The following is an 18,787-nucleotide window of genomic DNA, read 5'->3' on the forward strand; positions in this document are numbered from 1 at the left end:
CGGTCGATCGAGGGTCAAACGAACAGCAATTTATATTCACGTGCTTTGGTTGACCTGCTTTCTATTTTTCCCACAGAACATTACATGTTACAAATACAAATACAGCCTCCTGTATGTTTTGCGATCTCCAAGGGGAGTTCTTGTAGGCTGAAATCCCGACCTTTTAGGCAGACACATAGCACATTGGACAACATAGCTTTTCTTTCTCAGAGTTCATCCATCCATCTCCGATATCGCTTATCCTCACTAAGTCGCAGGTGAGCTGCAGTCTATCGGTAAGGTTTATATAGATTTCGGCCATGTTTAACGACATCACTTTTAAAACCTGTGTAGACTGCATGTGTGGTGCTATGTGACTGCCTGGCTGCGTTAGTTTGATCAAATGGAGTCAAACGTCAGTAAAAGTAGCATTTCAAAAAATTCTCAAGAGTAAAGGGTAAGTTTGATTATAAACTACTTAGACAATTACAATTCACCGTTTAATCCTTGCTAATAAACTAGCTATGAAAGTATGAAAATTGTCACTGGCTGCAAATTCTGTTCACATCTGTAATTTTAACCTATTGAGCATGTTCAATCTCATTAAGTGTGATATTCCCCATCGTGGCGACGCTGATGACTGGTTTCAAAATGTCCAACGTAAAAGTTGCTGACATTTTCATGGAATGTAAAAAATCATTGTACGGCCTAAAGGTGCAACATTTCAACAGTCTTAAATCTTACGCAAAAAAACTACAACAACAACAAAATCCCACAAAGATGAATAATTCTTCAAATCAAATCATGTGTTAAACAATTAATAGCGCCCCTGATGTGAACACAAAGTACATTGTCTAACCCCCTTTTGCCAACAAGACAGCACCTAATCTCCTCCTATAATGTTTGATGGGAGAATACAGAAAAAAAGGATCTTCAACAATTCCTCTTTGCGCAACCTCTCTAAATCACCCAGCAACCAGGAATTTTTTGGTGGATTTAAGGATCAATCATTTCGTGGTGATCTCGTGATGAACTAAAAAGAATGCAAGGACCTAAGTACGAAGCATGAGCATTTTGAAGCACGGACACTTTTCCGATGCCGCAGTGAGAAAATACACTTTGCAATTTCTTCAGCACAGGTGCAAGCAAAATGTCATCACAAACGACTTGTAGGATTCCCTCACGTGATGAAGTTGGCATTATTGTCAGCATTTTAAATTGTAACGGTTACCAAACTATTAATTGTGTACCTTTACATTATTTGTCACGTTTTACAGTAACTGGTGGGAGAGAGAATGATAATCCCAAATTTTCCTCCCCCGGCCCCCAAAATAGTGTCGACTACTGTGGATTACAGTTCCCATGCCACGGAGAGCTCAACTGTACTGCTTGAAGGAAATGTCGCTCAAGTGGACTGACAAACCATTATCAGCCTGCCCCGTTTTACCTGTCTGAGCGAAAACGAATATACCACATAAAAGCTTGAAACAGGAACAGATTTCCCCTGTCCGTTCTTGCAAATCATACGTCATTAAAACTGACACTAATTACAGATTTTGAAAAGCACAAGTGCCCCCTGACAGGCTGATGAGATTTGCAATTTGTTAAACGATGAGGAGAATAGTTTAGTTTGGAGTGCTTCACCCTAATCTGGGATGTATTAGAGCATGAGGAGGTGCCATACTGTCAAATCATATGGATCAAGCTCTTCGTCGCAAGGCCTGAATATGACATTACAGGCATTGGCGTGGCAAGTCCTCGGGTCACGAGCAAATATATTGTTAAGATCTTAAACGTGTGGGTAGGTAAAGCAACGTGTGCTGTTGATCTCCAGAAAAGCTTCGCCATTGTGATCACTGATGAAGCTCAGTCACATTTAGTTTAGTCTACTGCCTCCATCTTTTGTACCCCTTCTTTTAAGACATCGCTTTAGCAAAAGAACAATGAAAGGGGAGGGTTTGCTCAGGACAAGCCAACAGAAGAAGGACAAGGAAGAGGAGCGGTTGGTTCAAGGAGGGGAAAAAAGACCATGCGACGAGAAAGACTGCTTCTCCACTCTAGCCATTGTCTTCATGTAAATTGGAGCTGATCAAGATTCTGCAAGTGTCACGAGCAGTAACGTCAATCTCCACCAACTTCACAGCAAAAGGTACTGGCGCCATGCTCATAAGACACGGAATGAATTAAACATTCACATTGTATGTGTGAATAAACACAGATTTGATTTTAGTGTCAGCAATAAAATCAGCACTATACAACCTGAATCCCTGACAACTCACTTTTCGTGTGCGCACATCGGAACAGTGGCAATTCAACCGGATGCGGTGAATAAGCATCAAAGAATTAAAGCAAAAACAAAAAAAAAATAATTCAAGCATGGTGTCCATTTTGCGTTTTTTTTTTTTGTTTTGTTTTTTTGTTTGGCTCGTTGTGCCTTTTTTATTCGAGAACCACCACATGAGATGTCACGTCAGTGTGTGTGTGTGTCTGTGTGTGTGTGTGTGTATACACAGGGACATGGTCAAGTTGGTGACACATGCTTTCCCACTTATCTCAGTTTGACTCAGAAAGCCATCATGTCCTTGCTAGTGTTGGCTAAAACAACATAACGGGGCAGAACAAGCTCCTGCCATGAGTCTGGAAGGCACTGGCCCTGGAAAGGAAATTGGTTTGAGTTCCTATCTTATTTAAGTCTCAGAAGAGATGTTCATTTAAGAATTTGTCTGAAGATGCAAAGAGAGAGTATCAATTTATGTTAAATGCCATCGCAGATTATGTTTCTAAAACGTGTAGTGTTTACTTATGACATATCCCTGTACAATTTCAATATAGTTAACACCAACTCGCTTAGTCAGTTAGTCTCTGTTAAAAGGTAACAACACAAAAAGTGTTCCTGCATTCACTATTTATGATTCCTGCTGACAGCAACGCGTTTCATCGGATGTCATAATCAGATGACTGATGACATTGTGCACATGTGCAGGTCACTTAAAGAATGTGAGAGGATGACTGAAGATAACGAATGAAAGTTGGAAGTAAGGCAAAGTGATAAGGGAAGAAAACATGGCATTCAAAGTGGGTTCACCATGACAACTCATTGACAGAGGGACGGATGAGTGGGTGGAAAGGAAGTCACAGAGACGGAGGTGTCGTCCGAAGAACTCCAAACAAGCCAGCCATCCCGTGTTTGTTGATAAAAGTGGGACTCCCAACTGTTAGGTCTGCCGTGCTTCCTATATGTGCAGAAACATGCAGTAGTTGTTTTGGCAACAAGCAATGCATTCATGATTGGTTACTAAGTACATTTTTGTGGGATCCTCTGATTGTTTAATGAAAAAAAAAATATAAATATAAATATGTATATAGTACTGTATTTCTTTTTTTATTTTATAGTAGTGGTTCTCGAAATGTAAATTCCATGTGGGCTTCTACGATCTCTTGGGTGTTCCAGCAAAACAATTTCCCCCTAAATCTGATGGTTTTGGCGTGATGACAGTAAAGAGCCGCAAGAGCCTCAGCAGCTGCCCTGCTTTAGTAATGTAACCCGGGAACAGGAATTCTGTTGCCCAGAGGGAGTCCAAATCTCATGCAGACTCTTGCTCTGATTTCCTTTATGCACCAGACACAGGAGGGACTTTTCCGGGTCACTGTACATCCAAGTGACTGCCCAGAATCACTTTGGGCATTTCAACTTGCCTGTTCTTCACCTTTAAAATGATTCAAAAGGGACGTTGACCTCAACTAGCTTTGCACCTTACATGTTGGTAGTCTTGAAAACAGCCACTGATTTAATTGAGAGAGCTCACTCCTTTTGAGTCGATCGGCTGTTTTAATCATCTTTTAAACAGGTCCCGTGTCACACGTCATTTTTTTTTTTAAATAATCTTTGATGTCCTTTTTGTAATGTACAGGTTAGTGAGATAAATTGGGTTGAAAATGTCCAGGAGGCCTTTTTCAAGCTTTTCTATTTGGTCTTAAACACCTGGTAATCGTACAGCTGGATTTTTCAATAAAATTTGGTAGGTAAATACTGTCAGCTAAGGCTGTCACTATTGGATCCTTTTAGAGTCAAATATTCCCGAAAAATTGGTTTAAAAGTGATTCTGCATTCAAATGTATTGCTAAATTGAAACAATCTCATCATTGTGATGATTGCTGTTTATTTGCCACACAACCAAATCAACAGCAATATAGCAATGTCACACTAGAGGGTGACACCGGAGTGGATTTTCAATCCCGTACCATCCCACCACCACAGAAAAAAAATAAATAAATGAAATTGTACACCAGTCATCACCAGGAGCCAAGCCAAGCCTCCAGCCGCAGGGACCCCACCACAGGGGTGATCCCAAACCAGGAAGACAGAGGAGACCCCCCCAACCCTCCGAGCCAGGACCCCCCTCATGGCAGTATCCCTACAGCCAGAGATCAACACAGCTCCCAGTGTGGTCAGACCCACAGTGAGGAACACTGGATTTAAAACAAGATAAAATAAGACAGGAGACGAGGAGAGGCTTCCCCTGCTGGATAGCAACACCTTTTACTTTATACAATAGTTTTAGATTTAAATTATAGTGAGTTGAGCGACAAAAGAAAAAGGAGCTCATCAAAAGGTTAGAATGATGTCAAAAAAGTCTAAAGCGCTGCTGCGATAATGACTTTTTAAGTGTGTTTGACTATCACATCAACGGCTGAAAATAAATTCTTCTATTCTTTTTCCTCTTCACTCATGCAGCGTATCTGAAGTTGTATGAACATCCAATTTTGACTCGTAACATAAAGAGGGGGAAAAAATGACCAATGAATTGTTCTTTGGTGAGCATCAACCACTGAAATGTAGTATTTTTTAAATTCTTATGCCATCCCAACCAAATATCTGCTCATATAGGCATGGATGGGATGACAATATGGATCTCACATGGATGCAACTTTAGAATTCTCCACACAGATTTTCTCTTAGAAAGAAGTCATGTGCTAGCTACCGTATATTTGTACATGTTTGTATGAAAAGATGTCATAACTGTAGCCTTATTCCACAAAGAATGACTGAAGTGAACTAAACTAAAACAGAAACGGAGGAATAAATGGCATTGAGGTTATTAAAGAAAATGTACTGGATATCATACTTAAAACAGAGTACTTGCTATTATTCCTCCCATATAGGTAAAAGGTAGACAGGTGGCTCGAGCAGGTTATGCATTCCAGACAATTCAGCGCCTCCACCTTGCACAAACAGTGGGAAAAGGCCAAGACTCATTCACAGAAGGAGCAGCAGAGGCACAGGGAGAGCGAAGGGAACGGAGGGGAGGGGGCTTGACTCACCAAGTTCTCTATCCCACCCACCCTGAGAAGAATTCCACAGACCTGTCTGCATGCACGTCATTAAGCAGGACCACCTGCTGTTAAATCAGGACCCCCGCCGCGATCTCAGTAAGCCCGGCTGACACAATCACTGCGGAGCCCGATCGTAGTGATCGAATGAGTGAGCGGAAAAATGCTCCTTTCCGCATACAGAGTACGTATTACGAATGATACAAAACGCTGGTCCATCTCTCACCTTCTTTATCAAGACAAGAAAAAGAGGAAGACAGAAAGAAAGAAAGAAACAATCTTTTGTTTCTCCACTGTGTCAGACTCTTGAAGGAAAAAAGTCCCAAGTGATCCCCACCTATAACCATCCCACTTTTCAACACACTTTTGTTTGAGGTATTGGTCGTTGGCGAATGCTAGTAGATGTGCATTTCCTCTTACTTCTCCTGAATTCTCAAATTGCCAGTGTCAAGTATCTCACACAAAGCCCTTTTCTTGAGGACATGTCTCCCAGTCTAGCTCCCTGCCAGGCATTCTGGAGTCTATCCAACATGTCAAGAATGAGGAGAAAGCATAGGAGTGCACAATGACTTCGGTGGCAGGTAGAGTCTTGTCGCATTGCTAACATCCCAATCTCTGAAGGTGGTGGTTGCAAACAATCCAATCCAATGTTTCATTAAAATGTAGGACTAAAACAAGCCTGAAAGTCAATTTCCCTACCTGGAGGCATGTCAACATCTGGGCCAATTTATAAAGATTTGATGGTGAGCCAAACGTGTCAATCTTGGTGGAACTTTGAAAAGCAGAGTGAAAACATGATAAATCAAGTCTTGGAACCCGTAAATGTTTAGACCACAATGCTGTCTCGGCATGCTAGCACGACACGTATTTATTTTCATCAAATTTCAATTTTGTTTCTACTTTGATACAGTTCATTTGGTCAGGTGTGAACACGTTTTGGGGTTTTTTTCCACATGATTTGTGGACCGAATCAATGAAGGACCTTCTAGCAGCAACTTTGGTGTTGTTCGGTTGTGGTGAGAAATGAACCCAATCTTGTGCTGCACCAATGCTAAATGACCACAGACAATGTAAATAGATGAGACTGTTGACTCGTTGAACACATCTTAGGTTTAGCATGGTCATCATATTTTCACCTGAACCCTTTCAGGGACAGCAGTTACTACGGTGGACAGCCTATCATGTTATCAGGTTACAGGTTATCATTATTGGTGTATGAAAGGGTTAAACTCAGATTTAACTTTGCAAACCAATCAACTCAATTGGAGGAGAGAAAGTGAACTGTAAGTGTAAAAAAAAGCGCACTTACTTTTAACCATTGACTTCTTGGGAGTGTTCTGTGTATTCATCCAGTCAAACGGCGACATGAGAAAATGTCCTTGCCAAGTAAACCGTCCCAAATAAAAAGGCCAAAACAAACATGGATGACAGTAGCCAATCAGTCAGAGCCAAACAGCTACTCACTCCATATCAGCAATTGGGAGGGGGGGATACCAGCACAGAGAATCATGGCAGGATAGGCAAACTCAACTTAATACTTGAAACAACACTTTAAATAAAACCACACACACATCTGAAGTGAGAAATGGGCCCCTTTTCACCTATAACACCCCCACTTACACCCCCCCCCCCCCGGCGCTTTTAGTTTGATCCAAACTTTGAACAGCTGCAATGAGTAAAAGTTAAACAGCGGAAAGCTCACTTCCCACTGGCATGAGGGGGGGGGGCTCAGGTGGCAAGCGTACTCATGAACTTGCAACACGTATTATTCATGGGTACACTGTTCATTCCATAACGGAGATTAACTTTGAAGCAAATCGTGACACGGCGAGCTAATGTTTAATTTATTGAAGTGAAAATGGTGCGAAGCCGTGGTAAAAAGTTGGACGACGGAGCTTATTCTGTTACAAGGTTATAAATGGCAAACTGTTTCACCCCTGACTTCAAATAGCAAGGCAATCGAGTGTAAAGGTCGGGAAACACTCTTTGACCACGGAAGTCTGATCCTTCAGGTGTTCGTCAGGCACACCCACCTCCAAAGCAACAAAGCTCAGAAAATGACTCAGGTGTGCTTGATTCATAAAGTTCTGGGAAACAGAGTCTGGAATCTTGAAGCTATCTCATTTAAGCAGAGCCCAGTGTTTGAAATCTTTACAGTTTTAAGTGATCTTAAGTCTATTTATTAAAAAATAAATAAAAAAAACATTTGTGACAGATAAAGCTCAAAGACAGGAAACGATTTTTAGAATTTGCCATTCATCACATTTCACTGGCATTTCTGCTTACCTTCCACACAGTGTTCCACATCCTCCAGGTTCCGCAACGTAATCCTCATCAGGCTTGAGTTGAGCATCAGTTCATTCTTGTGTTCGGACCCCATCGACTCCGGGGCAGGGTTAAGAAAAAATATGCGAGTATCACCCGTGGCAACCTGATTGTCGCAGATTCCCGTGTTGCCGAAGCCACCGATCATCACCTTGTTGCCACCATCCAAGAGGATTTCACGGTTTATGGTGGTCTTTCCTTTCAAGTAGCGCCACACCCTGACCTATTGGTTAAAAGAGGACAGGAAAACACAACTCAGAACAAAACAGCGGACTATTGTAAAGAGACCTGTTTTATTTGCTATCGAACATATTTAGAAGGATCTGAAGCGTGCGGTTTGGAAAAAGCAGCCCTCAATGCTGAGAGAACTGAAGCGGTTTGCTCACGAGGAGTGTGCCATTCAACCTGTTACCTGTTAAGTGTTACAGAAATTGTTTGACTGCAGTGATTGCATGAAATAAACAAAATACAACGTTTTTTTATAGATATAATACTTTGGTTTCACCACAAAAATTGCAATGACTGATTTGTATTCGTTCATTTTCAGTAGATTTTTTTTTATGACTTTTGTGAATTTCACTTTATTTTGGAGAACGTTGTGTGCTTTTTCTTCTTCGACTGAAGGGTACCAACAGTTTTTTCACGTGTAATTATGTGTATGTTCTTCAACAATGCATCCAGGAGGTTCCTAAATTAGATCAACACAAATGTGACTGGCATTGCATCAATGAGAAAAAAAAAATCAGATAATCAAAATTGAAGAAAAAATGCCACTTTTAAAAACACAAAAAAACGCAAAGGTGGTCCAAATAAAACTTTTGCTTCGTGTTCTCTGAACAAAGTATCCTGGGGATTCCTTCAATGTGATACAATAAAAAAATGTTATTTGAATCCACTAGGAATCCAGAAAATTTTTTAGTAGCGTCAGCAACCACTGGAGTACAAAGATTGTTAGACATTACAGGAAGCGGCATGAGATTTGATGAATGAATTGTCACAGAAGGGCCATTTTCATTTTGGAGGAACAGTCTCAGTTTAGCTACTGGTGGTGGTTTCTGTCTCCGGTGCGAGAACTGTGTGCCTCTAATCTAGTCAGCTCATTCACTTGGAGTCGGAAGGCAAGTTGACCAAACAAGGTTGTTTATTTTGACAGATTATAGAGTGGTCTACCACAAGTCTATTGCGGTGCAGAAGTGCCCACGAAATGGGGAGAGAGAACGACTTCTTCGTCCAAAGCGAAGCACCAGGAACAGGGTGCATTGTTCTCGAATGCTATTTTAAGGACCGCACTCAAAATTTGCAGCCAAAATTTCATACACATCTGAATAGAAATCACAATTACTGCCTATTTTGGCAATGATTACATACATACATGCAGACGTGCAGCTATACATATAAAATGTATATACATATATACACAGAGTACATACACATTCTAAAGCACTTGCCCATATTTGGAGGCTAGCCAGCTGATTTTGGGTAAGACGTGACAGAAACGCAGAACCGGTAGCCAGACAATCACAGGGCACATACAGACAAACAATCATTAACACCCACATTTATACCTAACAATTTAGAGTAAGTGAATTAATAATTCATGTGGCATAATGTAGGAGAATGTGGTTTCCTTCATCTTGCTTCAAGAAAAATGTATCACAAATATTTTGATTTTAAATGTTCAGATCAGGTCGCCACCGGGAGCCATACTAAAATACATAATCGATGACATTAACAATGACGATGATGATAAGTATGGTGCTAATTGGATCCGTTGATCAATGAAGTGAAAAAGCCTTTGTCAAAAAATTGTGTAGATGTTCAACACATTGGCTAAAGCTGTAAACTGCTTTAGGCAATGTGTTGAACATCTATTGATTGGTGACCAAAAAAAACAGAGTATAAGAAAGTATGTTTAAATATATAAGGTAGGTCTTTAAAAAAAAGACACTTTTCTTTCCTAATAATAATTTCCACAAAATAAGTGACATATATATATATATATGTTTTTTTTTTTTTTTGTTATACTGGTTGTAATCCCTCAAGGGGGAATTTCATATGACATGCTACACTGCCCTGTCAAAAATAAACACATTTTGGTCAACAATTGGACTGATGTGCTACTTGATTCAATTTGACGGAACTTTCTGGGTTGTTTTGTATAAATCAACCAATTTTTTTGTCCAAGACAACCCTCCCCCCCTCAAAAAAAAAAAATCGGGTTGTTTTGATATAAAACAATCTAGAGTTGGTCAAATTGACCCAAGTAGGGTCGGTCAAATTTCGGGACCTTTTTTTTTGGGTTGGGGGGAGTCCAGCGTTACTCCATGTTTTTGTAGCATACCACACAGAAAAGCAGATGCCAGCTTTTGATATACTGTACAATGTCAATTATTCCGCCTGCTTTCACATGTTTATCGAGTCTCATCTGTTGCTCGTGGAAAAGAAAACCACTTCCTTTCCAATTGTGTGACAATGTATTGCAAAGAATTTGTTCCCTAAGGTTCTATCCGGGCAAACGAAGTGTGGCGATATAGTTGCATACGCTCGATTTTGTGAAGGTTTTTTTTTTTGTGTGCATACAGCAAGTGTACTGGCTTGCAAGCTGCAAAGGTCACAAACCACATGGAGACGAACTCACCTTGCAAGAGTAGGTGTTGTGCACCGGGTCCATATTTATGATTTCGTCCACTGTGCCCGTCAAAACTACGTTGGCCTCTTCTTCGCGGTCCTCCAAGTCCTTCTCCGGGCAACTGGCCACACAGCACCGCAACAGGACCGCCAGCAGCCCGACTAGGAGCAGCGTTGGCCGCCCGCCTCCGAATCTCCGCTGCGGACTCATGACCGCCGCACAAATTTGCACAAGTTAACTTTTCTTGGGAAATTATCGATTCGATCTCTAATATTAACCACCCGGAGTGTGCGACAACTCCAAATGGTTTTGAATGGGTTGGAATTTTGTCCGGAGGCGCTCCACAACTTCTCTACCGGTTACCCGTGTCTCATGCACTCCGCAGTCCAAGTTTCGCGCATCTATGACCAGGTTGAAAATCTCCTTTCCGCCGCCGCCGGCTGGAAGAGCTGGATGGAAGACAGAGGAACGAGGAGGAAGGGGAAGAGGGGTTTCTCTCTCTCTCTCTCTCTCTCTCTCTCTCTCTCTCTCTCTCTCTTTCTCTCTACAGGAATGCAAGAGCACTTTTCTCTCCCCCTCTCTCACACTCGGATTTGCATGCAATCTGAATAGCTGATCCCACAAGCGTGTCAGTGTGTGTCCTCCGAGGGGGGGCTGCAGGGATGGTCGAGTCAAGTGGTTGATCAAGGGCGCCCCCAGTCGCAAAGACGATGCCCTTACCATTTTCAAAAGTGTCAATTAAGAAGAAAAGTCACGAGAAAGCTGCAGGAGGTGAGCTGCATCGGTAAACAACTGCCATACTACACGATCAATAATGATGACAAAAACTGCACAGTCGACTGTAAGCAAATGAAATGCATTTGATATTTCTCTCATTAAATATTTCCAGTGAGTTGATAAAATGATCTAAAAAAATGAAATAGTGACTTGTTCATATTAAATGGTGAGAGTTTTTATGGCGTATCAGGTCATTTTAACCTTGAGTATTGATATAATCATACCTGTCAACTCATACGGTTTAGCCATAGTTCATACGGATTTTGTGGTGAATCTTACGTATATGGCCATATCGCACAAATCATACGGATTCTGAAAATTTCCGGGGTTTTTTTCTCACACACACATAAGTACTGTATAGAGAAAGTCTCTTTCCTCCAGAATCATGGACCTGCCAAGTGGAGTAAAAATATTTTGATTGGCAAATATGTTCAAAAGTACTCGCAAGTACATTCAAATATACTCGCAAGTACGTTCAGATGTACTCGCAAATACGTATCAGGGATCTTGTTCTTTCGGTCTCGACTCACAGCCTTCCAGTCTTCCACTGATGAGCTCAGAGATAGGAGAACCCACCTCGGAGTCGTTTGGACTCTACTACCTCAAAGGAAGGTGGATCAGTGGAATTGAGGAGGTCTTTAAAGTATTGCCTCTACCGTCTCAAGATGTCCCGACTCAAGGTCAGCAGCACCCCATCTCTACCATACACGTTGTTAATGGTGCACGACTTAAAGTTCACCCAGCAAAATGATGGAGTCCCCAGCAGGTGCGGGATGGGAACTCTGCATCGTTGTTTAGGACCTATCCCTCAAATTCAGGTGCAATTTAACATACAGTATGTCTAATTTCCGCGACGAAATTAAAAGTTTTATAAAGCAGCACAAACAAATCTTTTAATGTTCACATTGACACAATTGTTTTAATTTGCAATCCCAATTAGCATCTTTGCTGAGTTATTTTTGAATCCTCAAAACAATTTTCTAAATGCAGATACTTGACAATACATGTACAAGCATTTGAGAATTGCAGGGAAGTGTTACCTACTGTACAATTTATGGTTGAGGAGCCTTAAGAAACCAAATCCTAATGCTGCACTGGTCGAAGATAAATACACACTGTGTCATATGTCATTTAGGGTCCATGCTTATATCATAAAACCTTGCACAAATGTATAAATGATACCACATGGTTTTATTCTCAGAGCTCCATTTGAGAACAGACAGTGCGTCAATTTCTAGTCCTTAAAAGCTGTAATTTTAACTAGGCGTCTATTCCTGGGGAAAATGACAGGCTTACTCCTTCCTACACAGTTGCCGGAGAAGATATTTGTAGAAATGAGTTCCTACATCTCACTTTTGACAACTTAGTACAAATAGAGAACTTTCTTGGATGGAAGGTAAAAAAAAATGACACCAGGTGAAATATTACAAGGGTGAGTTTCCCCTGCAACGCACCCTTGTGATATTTCACCCGGTGGCTGTCATTGCTAATTGCTTATTCAGCCATGAAGCATGACCATGAATAATCTGAGGTACCAAATCAAAAACACCATCAACATGCATGGCCCGGAACTGATCTATGCGTCCAATGTTAGTCCTCAATCCAATTTTGGGGGATTCTAAATGTGCCTCTATTCTGAGCAGTAAAAACTGGTTAGATCCGCAACAGAAATATTTCCATACACACAAAAGATAAAACAAGAAGTACTTTAAAATTCATGCATAAGTGAAAAGTAAGACACAAATTTGCAAAAGTTTAAAAATGTTTTTTTTTTTTTTTTTTTAATAATTCACAAGAAGCCATTTTGTTCCAATATAATTTCATTTGAAATATTCATCCATAACTTCTGCATCTTCTGCTTACTGGAGCTTGTTCAACAACTAACTGATGCATTATGGCCACAAATTCATGAATGTCTCATGGATCACAATAATAGCGTTGGCATAGTCAATTTTATAACACATGCAGTCCTGTGGCCCCCGGAGTCTGGCTGGTGCAAACAGCAACGCATTTTGCAGCACACACTTGCGCCGGAGCCCTTATAGGTAGAACAACTCCATATTAATTTATTTATTTTAACAAAAACCTCATCCATCTCCCCTATCCATTCATAATATGCCTTGAACCCAATTTATGCTGGCTTTCTGTCTAATGGATGATAAAATACATTCCCCGCTTGATCTTTGGCAGGTGGTCGCTGGGGTCCATTAAGAAATTAGTCTACCGTGAACGCTTGCATATGCACTGCAGCTACGTAGAGCCTGGTTTCCACCAGTTCGCTTTGCCATTGTACAATTTGGAATGGTAAATTCGAATCAAGCATGTTAGTCCACTGTGGGGTGTGTCGGTGGGATAGTGAGAAATAGTAGTAAAAAAAAATAGTAGCCTAAAACTGTGCAGTTTACCAATGTAGGTGGGATAGTGAGAAATAGCAGTAAAAAAAAAAATAGTAGCCTAAAACTGTGCAGTTTACCAATGAACAATTTAAAAGGAGAAAGAATTTTGGAATGGTAAATTCGAATCAAGCATGTTAGTCCACTGTGGGGTGTGTCGGTGGGATAGTGAGAAATAGTAGTAAAAAAAAATAGTAGCCTAAAACTGTGCAGTTTACCAATGAACAATTTAAAAGGAGAAAGAATGAGGACATGCTTTGTTTTGCCGTTGATCGATTAATTTTCTGTGATGCTTAACCTTCACGGGGCTTTAAAGGGGGGACAGTTTACCAAATCAGGTGAGAGGCAGGGTTCATCTGTACTGATCACCTGTCAATCACAAGACTGACACACAATTGGCTGTGTCTAAATTCACAGGCCGGGCTCTTCAAAGGCCGCATTTTCTGCCACAATGACATTACTTATGTTGCAGCTCGACCACACCTGGTGTCCAAATTAACATTGAGCCTGTCCAAACTTGCCATGGTTTATGCGGTCCGTGGCGGCTACATGAGGAAGAACCTTTGAAGGCATTGAAGTACCCAGCCTGCGAAGTGTCTTTCTCGAAATTGGAATCCCTCAATGAGCACTAAGAATCCAAAGACTTTTTATGAACAGGAGTTACAGAAGTTAGATTTAACTGGTTTTAGCTTTCCTCAGTACGGTCTTCCATGGATTGCCAATCGTTCTTGATCTTTACTGTACGTCTCGCTAGAGGAGAGAGGGATTTCTACACAAGGACTCAGTGTCTGTCTTTGTAACGGCCCTTTAAATCAACGCACTGATGTGTGTGTGGCAGAGATGAACCGAGCCAGGGACCTTAAAAAAAGTGCAGCATCATCATGACTGCCTCCTTAACATACTTGGTTTGGCTCTGAATGGCTGTGCAGTTGCATTAGCTAATTGCACACCCCAATGTCATTGTGCCACTTTATGCCCTGTTATTAGACAAGCTGTGCTGACTCAGCTCAGAATCAAAAAAAGGCTGGCTGGATCGAATAAAATTTGCGTCGTTGGATATAAGTGGAAATAAAAGTTGATTTTAGGCGTGATGATGACATGATACATGCTTCGAAATCAGTATATCTGTTGGTGTTGTTACTGTACTTTTTTTTACTTTGTTAATTTAGTATTTTGACTATTGTTTGAGTACACATTTTGTTAGATTTCTCTGACTCCCAAGTCTTCTTCTCTACTTCCCTGCACTTGAGTGCTAACCATGCAAAACCAAAATGCACAAACTGTGGTTTAAGTTTCTCCAGAAAAGGAATGTGGACCAAGGACTTGACTTTTCCATTCATCCCTTATTCCATTTTGTGTAGGCCTACCACCCTTCCTTATTACAAAGGTGTGGCTGAGCTGCAGACTATCACAGCAGACTTTGAGCGAGAGGTGAAGTAGAACGTGGACTGAATGATTGCCACTCAGTTGCAGAGAACAAGAGACAAACAACCTCTCATGCTCAGATTCACACCCATGGGCAGTTTGGAGTCTTCAATTAACCTAGCGTGCGTGTTTTTGGAATGTGGGAGTGAGCTGCAGTTCCCGGAGAAAGTCCATGCAAGCGCAGGGAGAATGTACACACAGGAGGATTCAAACCCAGAGCCTCCGAACTTCGAGGCAGATGTCGTAACTTCTGCTCCACCTTCCTGCCTATCTTGCTGCAAAACCTCAAAGTTCAGTTGACACTTCTAGGAGCACTGCAAAATAATCAGTGATTTGACCTTGGGGCTTGGATATAAAAAAATCTCAGCTACCTTCTTCAAAGTGACAAAAGGTCAACTATAGTGTTAGTCATTGTTAAAGTGAACAGGGATTAATTTACTTTTTGAAACACTTCTGTGACGCTAAACACCCTAAACTAGGAGTGTCAAGCTCATTTTAATCGCGGGCCATTGTGGAGTTACGTCTTCCATCAGAGGACCGTTATGACAGTGAAGCCAAATACATGTTTTATTGTCTCCTTGTATTGTTACGTGTAAACAAAAAATGGATGGATTACTAGTTTTGAAATCACTCAAGTCAACTATAATCGTTTGTTCAATCATTGTTTAAGTGAGTATAAACAGGGTGACAAAATTATTGCAAAATCTCCAATCTTATTTATTACACATGACAATTTGACATTTTGATACAGATTTTAGCAAGGATCATGGAAGTTGACATGCATGATTTGCTTTTGCGTGCCACATAAAATGATGTGATGGGCCAAATCTGGCCCCCGACCCTTGAGTTTGACAACTTGCCCTACACCAGGAATAGACTTTCATGTTAAGAGTAAGTATTTGGTTTTATCTTATTAGAGATATAAATTGTTATACTTGCTTGACATGTGTTAGTGTTTCTTTTGTCTGTGTCATCAAAATGTATGATGGGCGAGAGTTTGTCATTGCTTCTTCTCACCCATAGTCAGCTGGCATAGGCTCAGGCACACATGAACAGGATAAGTGGTAAAAGGGGATCCGTGTATGGTTTAGATTTACATTGCACCTGCAGAGTCTGTGCAGATAACTGAGTTTTCCCTTTGTGGCCACTATTTGTGGATTTTGTGTCAAAATAACTGATGAGAGTAAACACCGCCTGGGCTGGTGAATATATTAACACGTCAGGATACACCTTTGGGCTTTGTCCAGGTAGGTAATGAGAGCCACCCACGCAGCCTCAAAAAACAGATGTTGCCATGTGAATCTTTACTCAGGAATCTGTGACTCATACAAACTCCCTCCCCCACTGTTAAAGAATACCTCCTAAAATAATAGATGACATGAATGTGATTGTTAGGGGGGCAGGAAAGGGATGAGGTACATGACAGTGCGAGGGAAGTCTGAAGGTGTGAGTGATTAGCAGATGGATAGATCAAGAAGTGCGGGGGGAGGAAAGCAGGCATTGGGCCGCCTTTTCAACGGGCATATTAAATCTTGCTTGGGTCTCTTCTTAATGACAGGCTCCACAACCGGCAACATTTCAACAACACATTTGGGTGAGGAGGCAAAGCACAAAATAAACAGATGCATGAAATCAAAGCCTTGAGCTGATTAAAGCTGGCCCAACATCCTGTCTGTTGCATCCTGTCCAGGGGTGGCTGTTAGGACAGGAGCACTGAATACACTTGAAGAGCATATTTTCAAGTCAAGTCATTCTTTCCCTCCCACTGGCATATCAGCCAAAGCTCCTTAAGAAAGGTAAGGCTCGCTGATTGACTATGACGACGTCTCATCAGTTAAGAATGCTTGGCTCATCCAAGATAAGGCGACAGTGGAATCTGTTCCCCCTTTGATTTTTCCACCAAGTTTTCACCGTCTTCTTTTATCCATGGTTATTTTTGTAAGGCTTCTGAGGCCCTCTTTATTTCTGCTGCTTCTGCAAAATCACATCACATATAAAACAAACACTGGTCTTATCACAAACTGACACTAAAAGTACTTGCATTAGCTATTACAAATGCAATATTCGGGCTGAAATGGGTTAATGCTGCTGAAAATTAAACACTCCTGTATATTCCCCTCAAAATAATTCATCCAACCATCCATTCTCCAATCCGATTTTTCCTCACAAGGCTTGCGGGGGTGCTGGAGCCTATCCCAGCTGTCTTCGGGCAGTAGGTGGGGGACACCCTGAACCAGTTGCCACATTCCTGACCCATCTACCAATCCATTGTCACACCAACCCTTTCATGTGCAATATTCCTTTGATGCCTTGATTTTCCTTTCTCTTCCTCTCCCATCTCCAAGTCAAGTCAAGTCAAGTCAAGTCAAGTCAAGACAAGCCAGCTTTTATTGTCAAATATGCTCTATGTGGAACATACAGCACAGATGACATTACTTTACTCTCTCCACATCATGAAGGATTTTCTGCAAGAGTCGAGTAATTTATAGGTTATGCGCCTGTAAATACGTAAGTCAATTTACATGTGATTATGTATCTTAAAGGTCTGCGACATTGAGTATGATTGCTTCACGTTAGCGCTATAGCTGACGTTAGCTAAACACAAACAACTATCGCTATTTACCTATTGGTATTCATTAATCTCAGATCTACTATGTGCCAAAGAGTGTATAATTTTTCGAGATTACGTCCACTCCATTTTACGGTCACGATAAATTTATTAACCACAAGCCACAATCCAGAGACGAAGCTATCTACTGTACTGTCGAGTAACGCACCCGTGAAGCAATCAATCAAACTCAATATTCTTGCTTGTCAAGTCAACTTTAAACTAATTATAACACAGAATATATGTCGTTTTTGATTATTTTTTTAAATGGAGATCGGGCAATCGAAATGGTGATCATGTCAGGCACAGCCACTGTGCTGCAGCAGTTTGTCAGTGGGCTCAAGAGTCGAAATGAAGACACCAGAGCCAAATCTGCCAAGGATCTGCAGCACTATGTGACAACAGAGTTGAGAGAGGTAAGTATACCTGTAAACCGGGGACTCCAACTCCACATTGACTTAGTTTTGGCTTGCAGCTGGTTTAATTTTGTCCTTAATATGAATGTATTTATTGACAGTGGGTTTGTGTTGCTGATTTATGCGTTTTGTGATGGTTTGTGGAAACACTGGTTTCTGTTTGTCTTCAACAGTTAAGTCAAGATGAAGCTACCACATTCTATGATGAGTTAAATCACCACATATTTGAGCTGGTGTCCAGCTCTGATGTGAATGAGAAGAAAGGAGGGATTCTTGCAATAGGTAAACGTTTAGTTATGCTGTGTCCCCCCCCCCCCCTCCACAAATAAATATGTCATGCTGTATGGTCCCCCACCCCCCTTTTTTTTAAATGGCTTATGCTCCAATAGGGCTACGCCCAATTCAAATTTTTTTATGTAATCGGTAACATTACTTCTAATGTGAACAGATCAAGTCCATGATGTCACACTCATACGCACAGACCATGATGTTGAGTGACCAACAAAAGACAATGTGAATCGGAATAAACAAACATCCCTTTTGACTATATGAGGAAAATGGATACATTGCCAGCATTACTTAATCCTCATCTTGGAAAAGCAAGTGCTTGTTGTGTTTTATGGAATACTTTATCTCTAGCAATTTTTTTTTCCCCCACAGTCAGTCTGATTGGAGTTGAGGGAGGCAATGCCCCAGGATCAACCCGCTTCGCCAATTACCTGCGCAACCTGCTACCTTCCAGTGACCCAGTGGTGATGGAAATGGCTTCCAAAGCCATGGGTCACTTGTCTATGGCAGGGGACACATTCACAGCTGAATATGTCGAGTTTGAAGTGAAGAGGGCGCTGGAGTGGCTGGGAGCAGACAGGAATGAAGGCAGACGCCATGCTGCAGTGAGTGGCAA

At 41.2% G+C, this 18,787-nt stretch overlaps 1 protein-coding gene across 1 annotated transcript in view; it reads right to left on the bottom strand.

Annotated features, from left to right (window-relative positions):
- agrn (agrin) overlaps nt 1-10,769 on the bottom strand; it is a 264,537-nt gene extending 253,768 nt beyond the window's left edge. The window contains exons 1-2 of the mRNA XM_019862967.1: nt 10,274-10,769; nt 7,597-7,858 (exon numbers count right to left, since the gene is read on the bottom strand). Coding sequence (XP_019718526.1) covers nt 7,597-7,858; nt 10,274-10,474 — 463 coding nt within the window. The 5' untranslated portion in view covers nt 10,475-10,769. The remainder of the gene's footprint in view (nt 1-7,596; nt 7,859-10,273) is intronic.
- Between the last annotated feature and the right edge of the window lie 8,018 nt (nt 10,770-18,787).

This window comes from Hippocampus comes, unplaced genomic scaffold (assembly GCF_001891065.2).
Source record: "Hippocampus comes isolate QL1 unplaced genomic scaffold, H_comes_QL1_v1.1 scaffold1, whole genome shotgun sequence".
Lineage (NCBI taxonomy): Eukaryota > Metazoa > Chordata > Actinopteri > Syngnathiformes > Syngnathidae > Hippocampus > Hippocampus comes.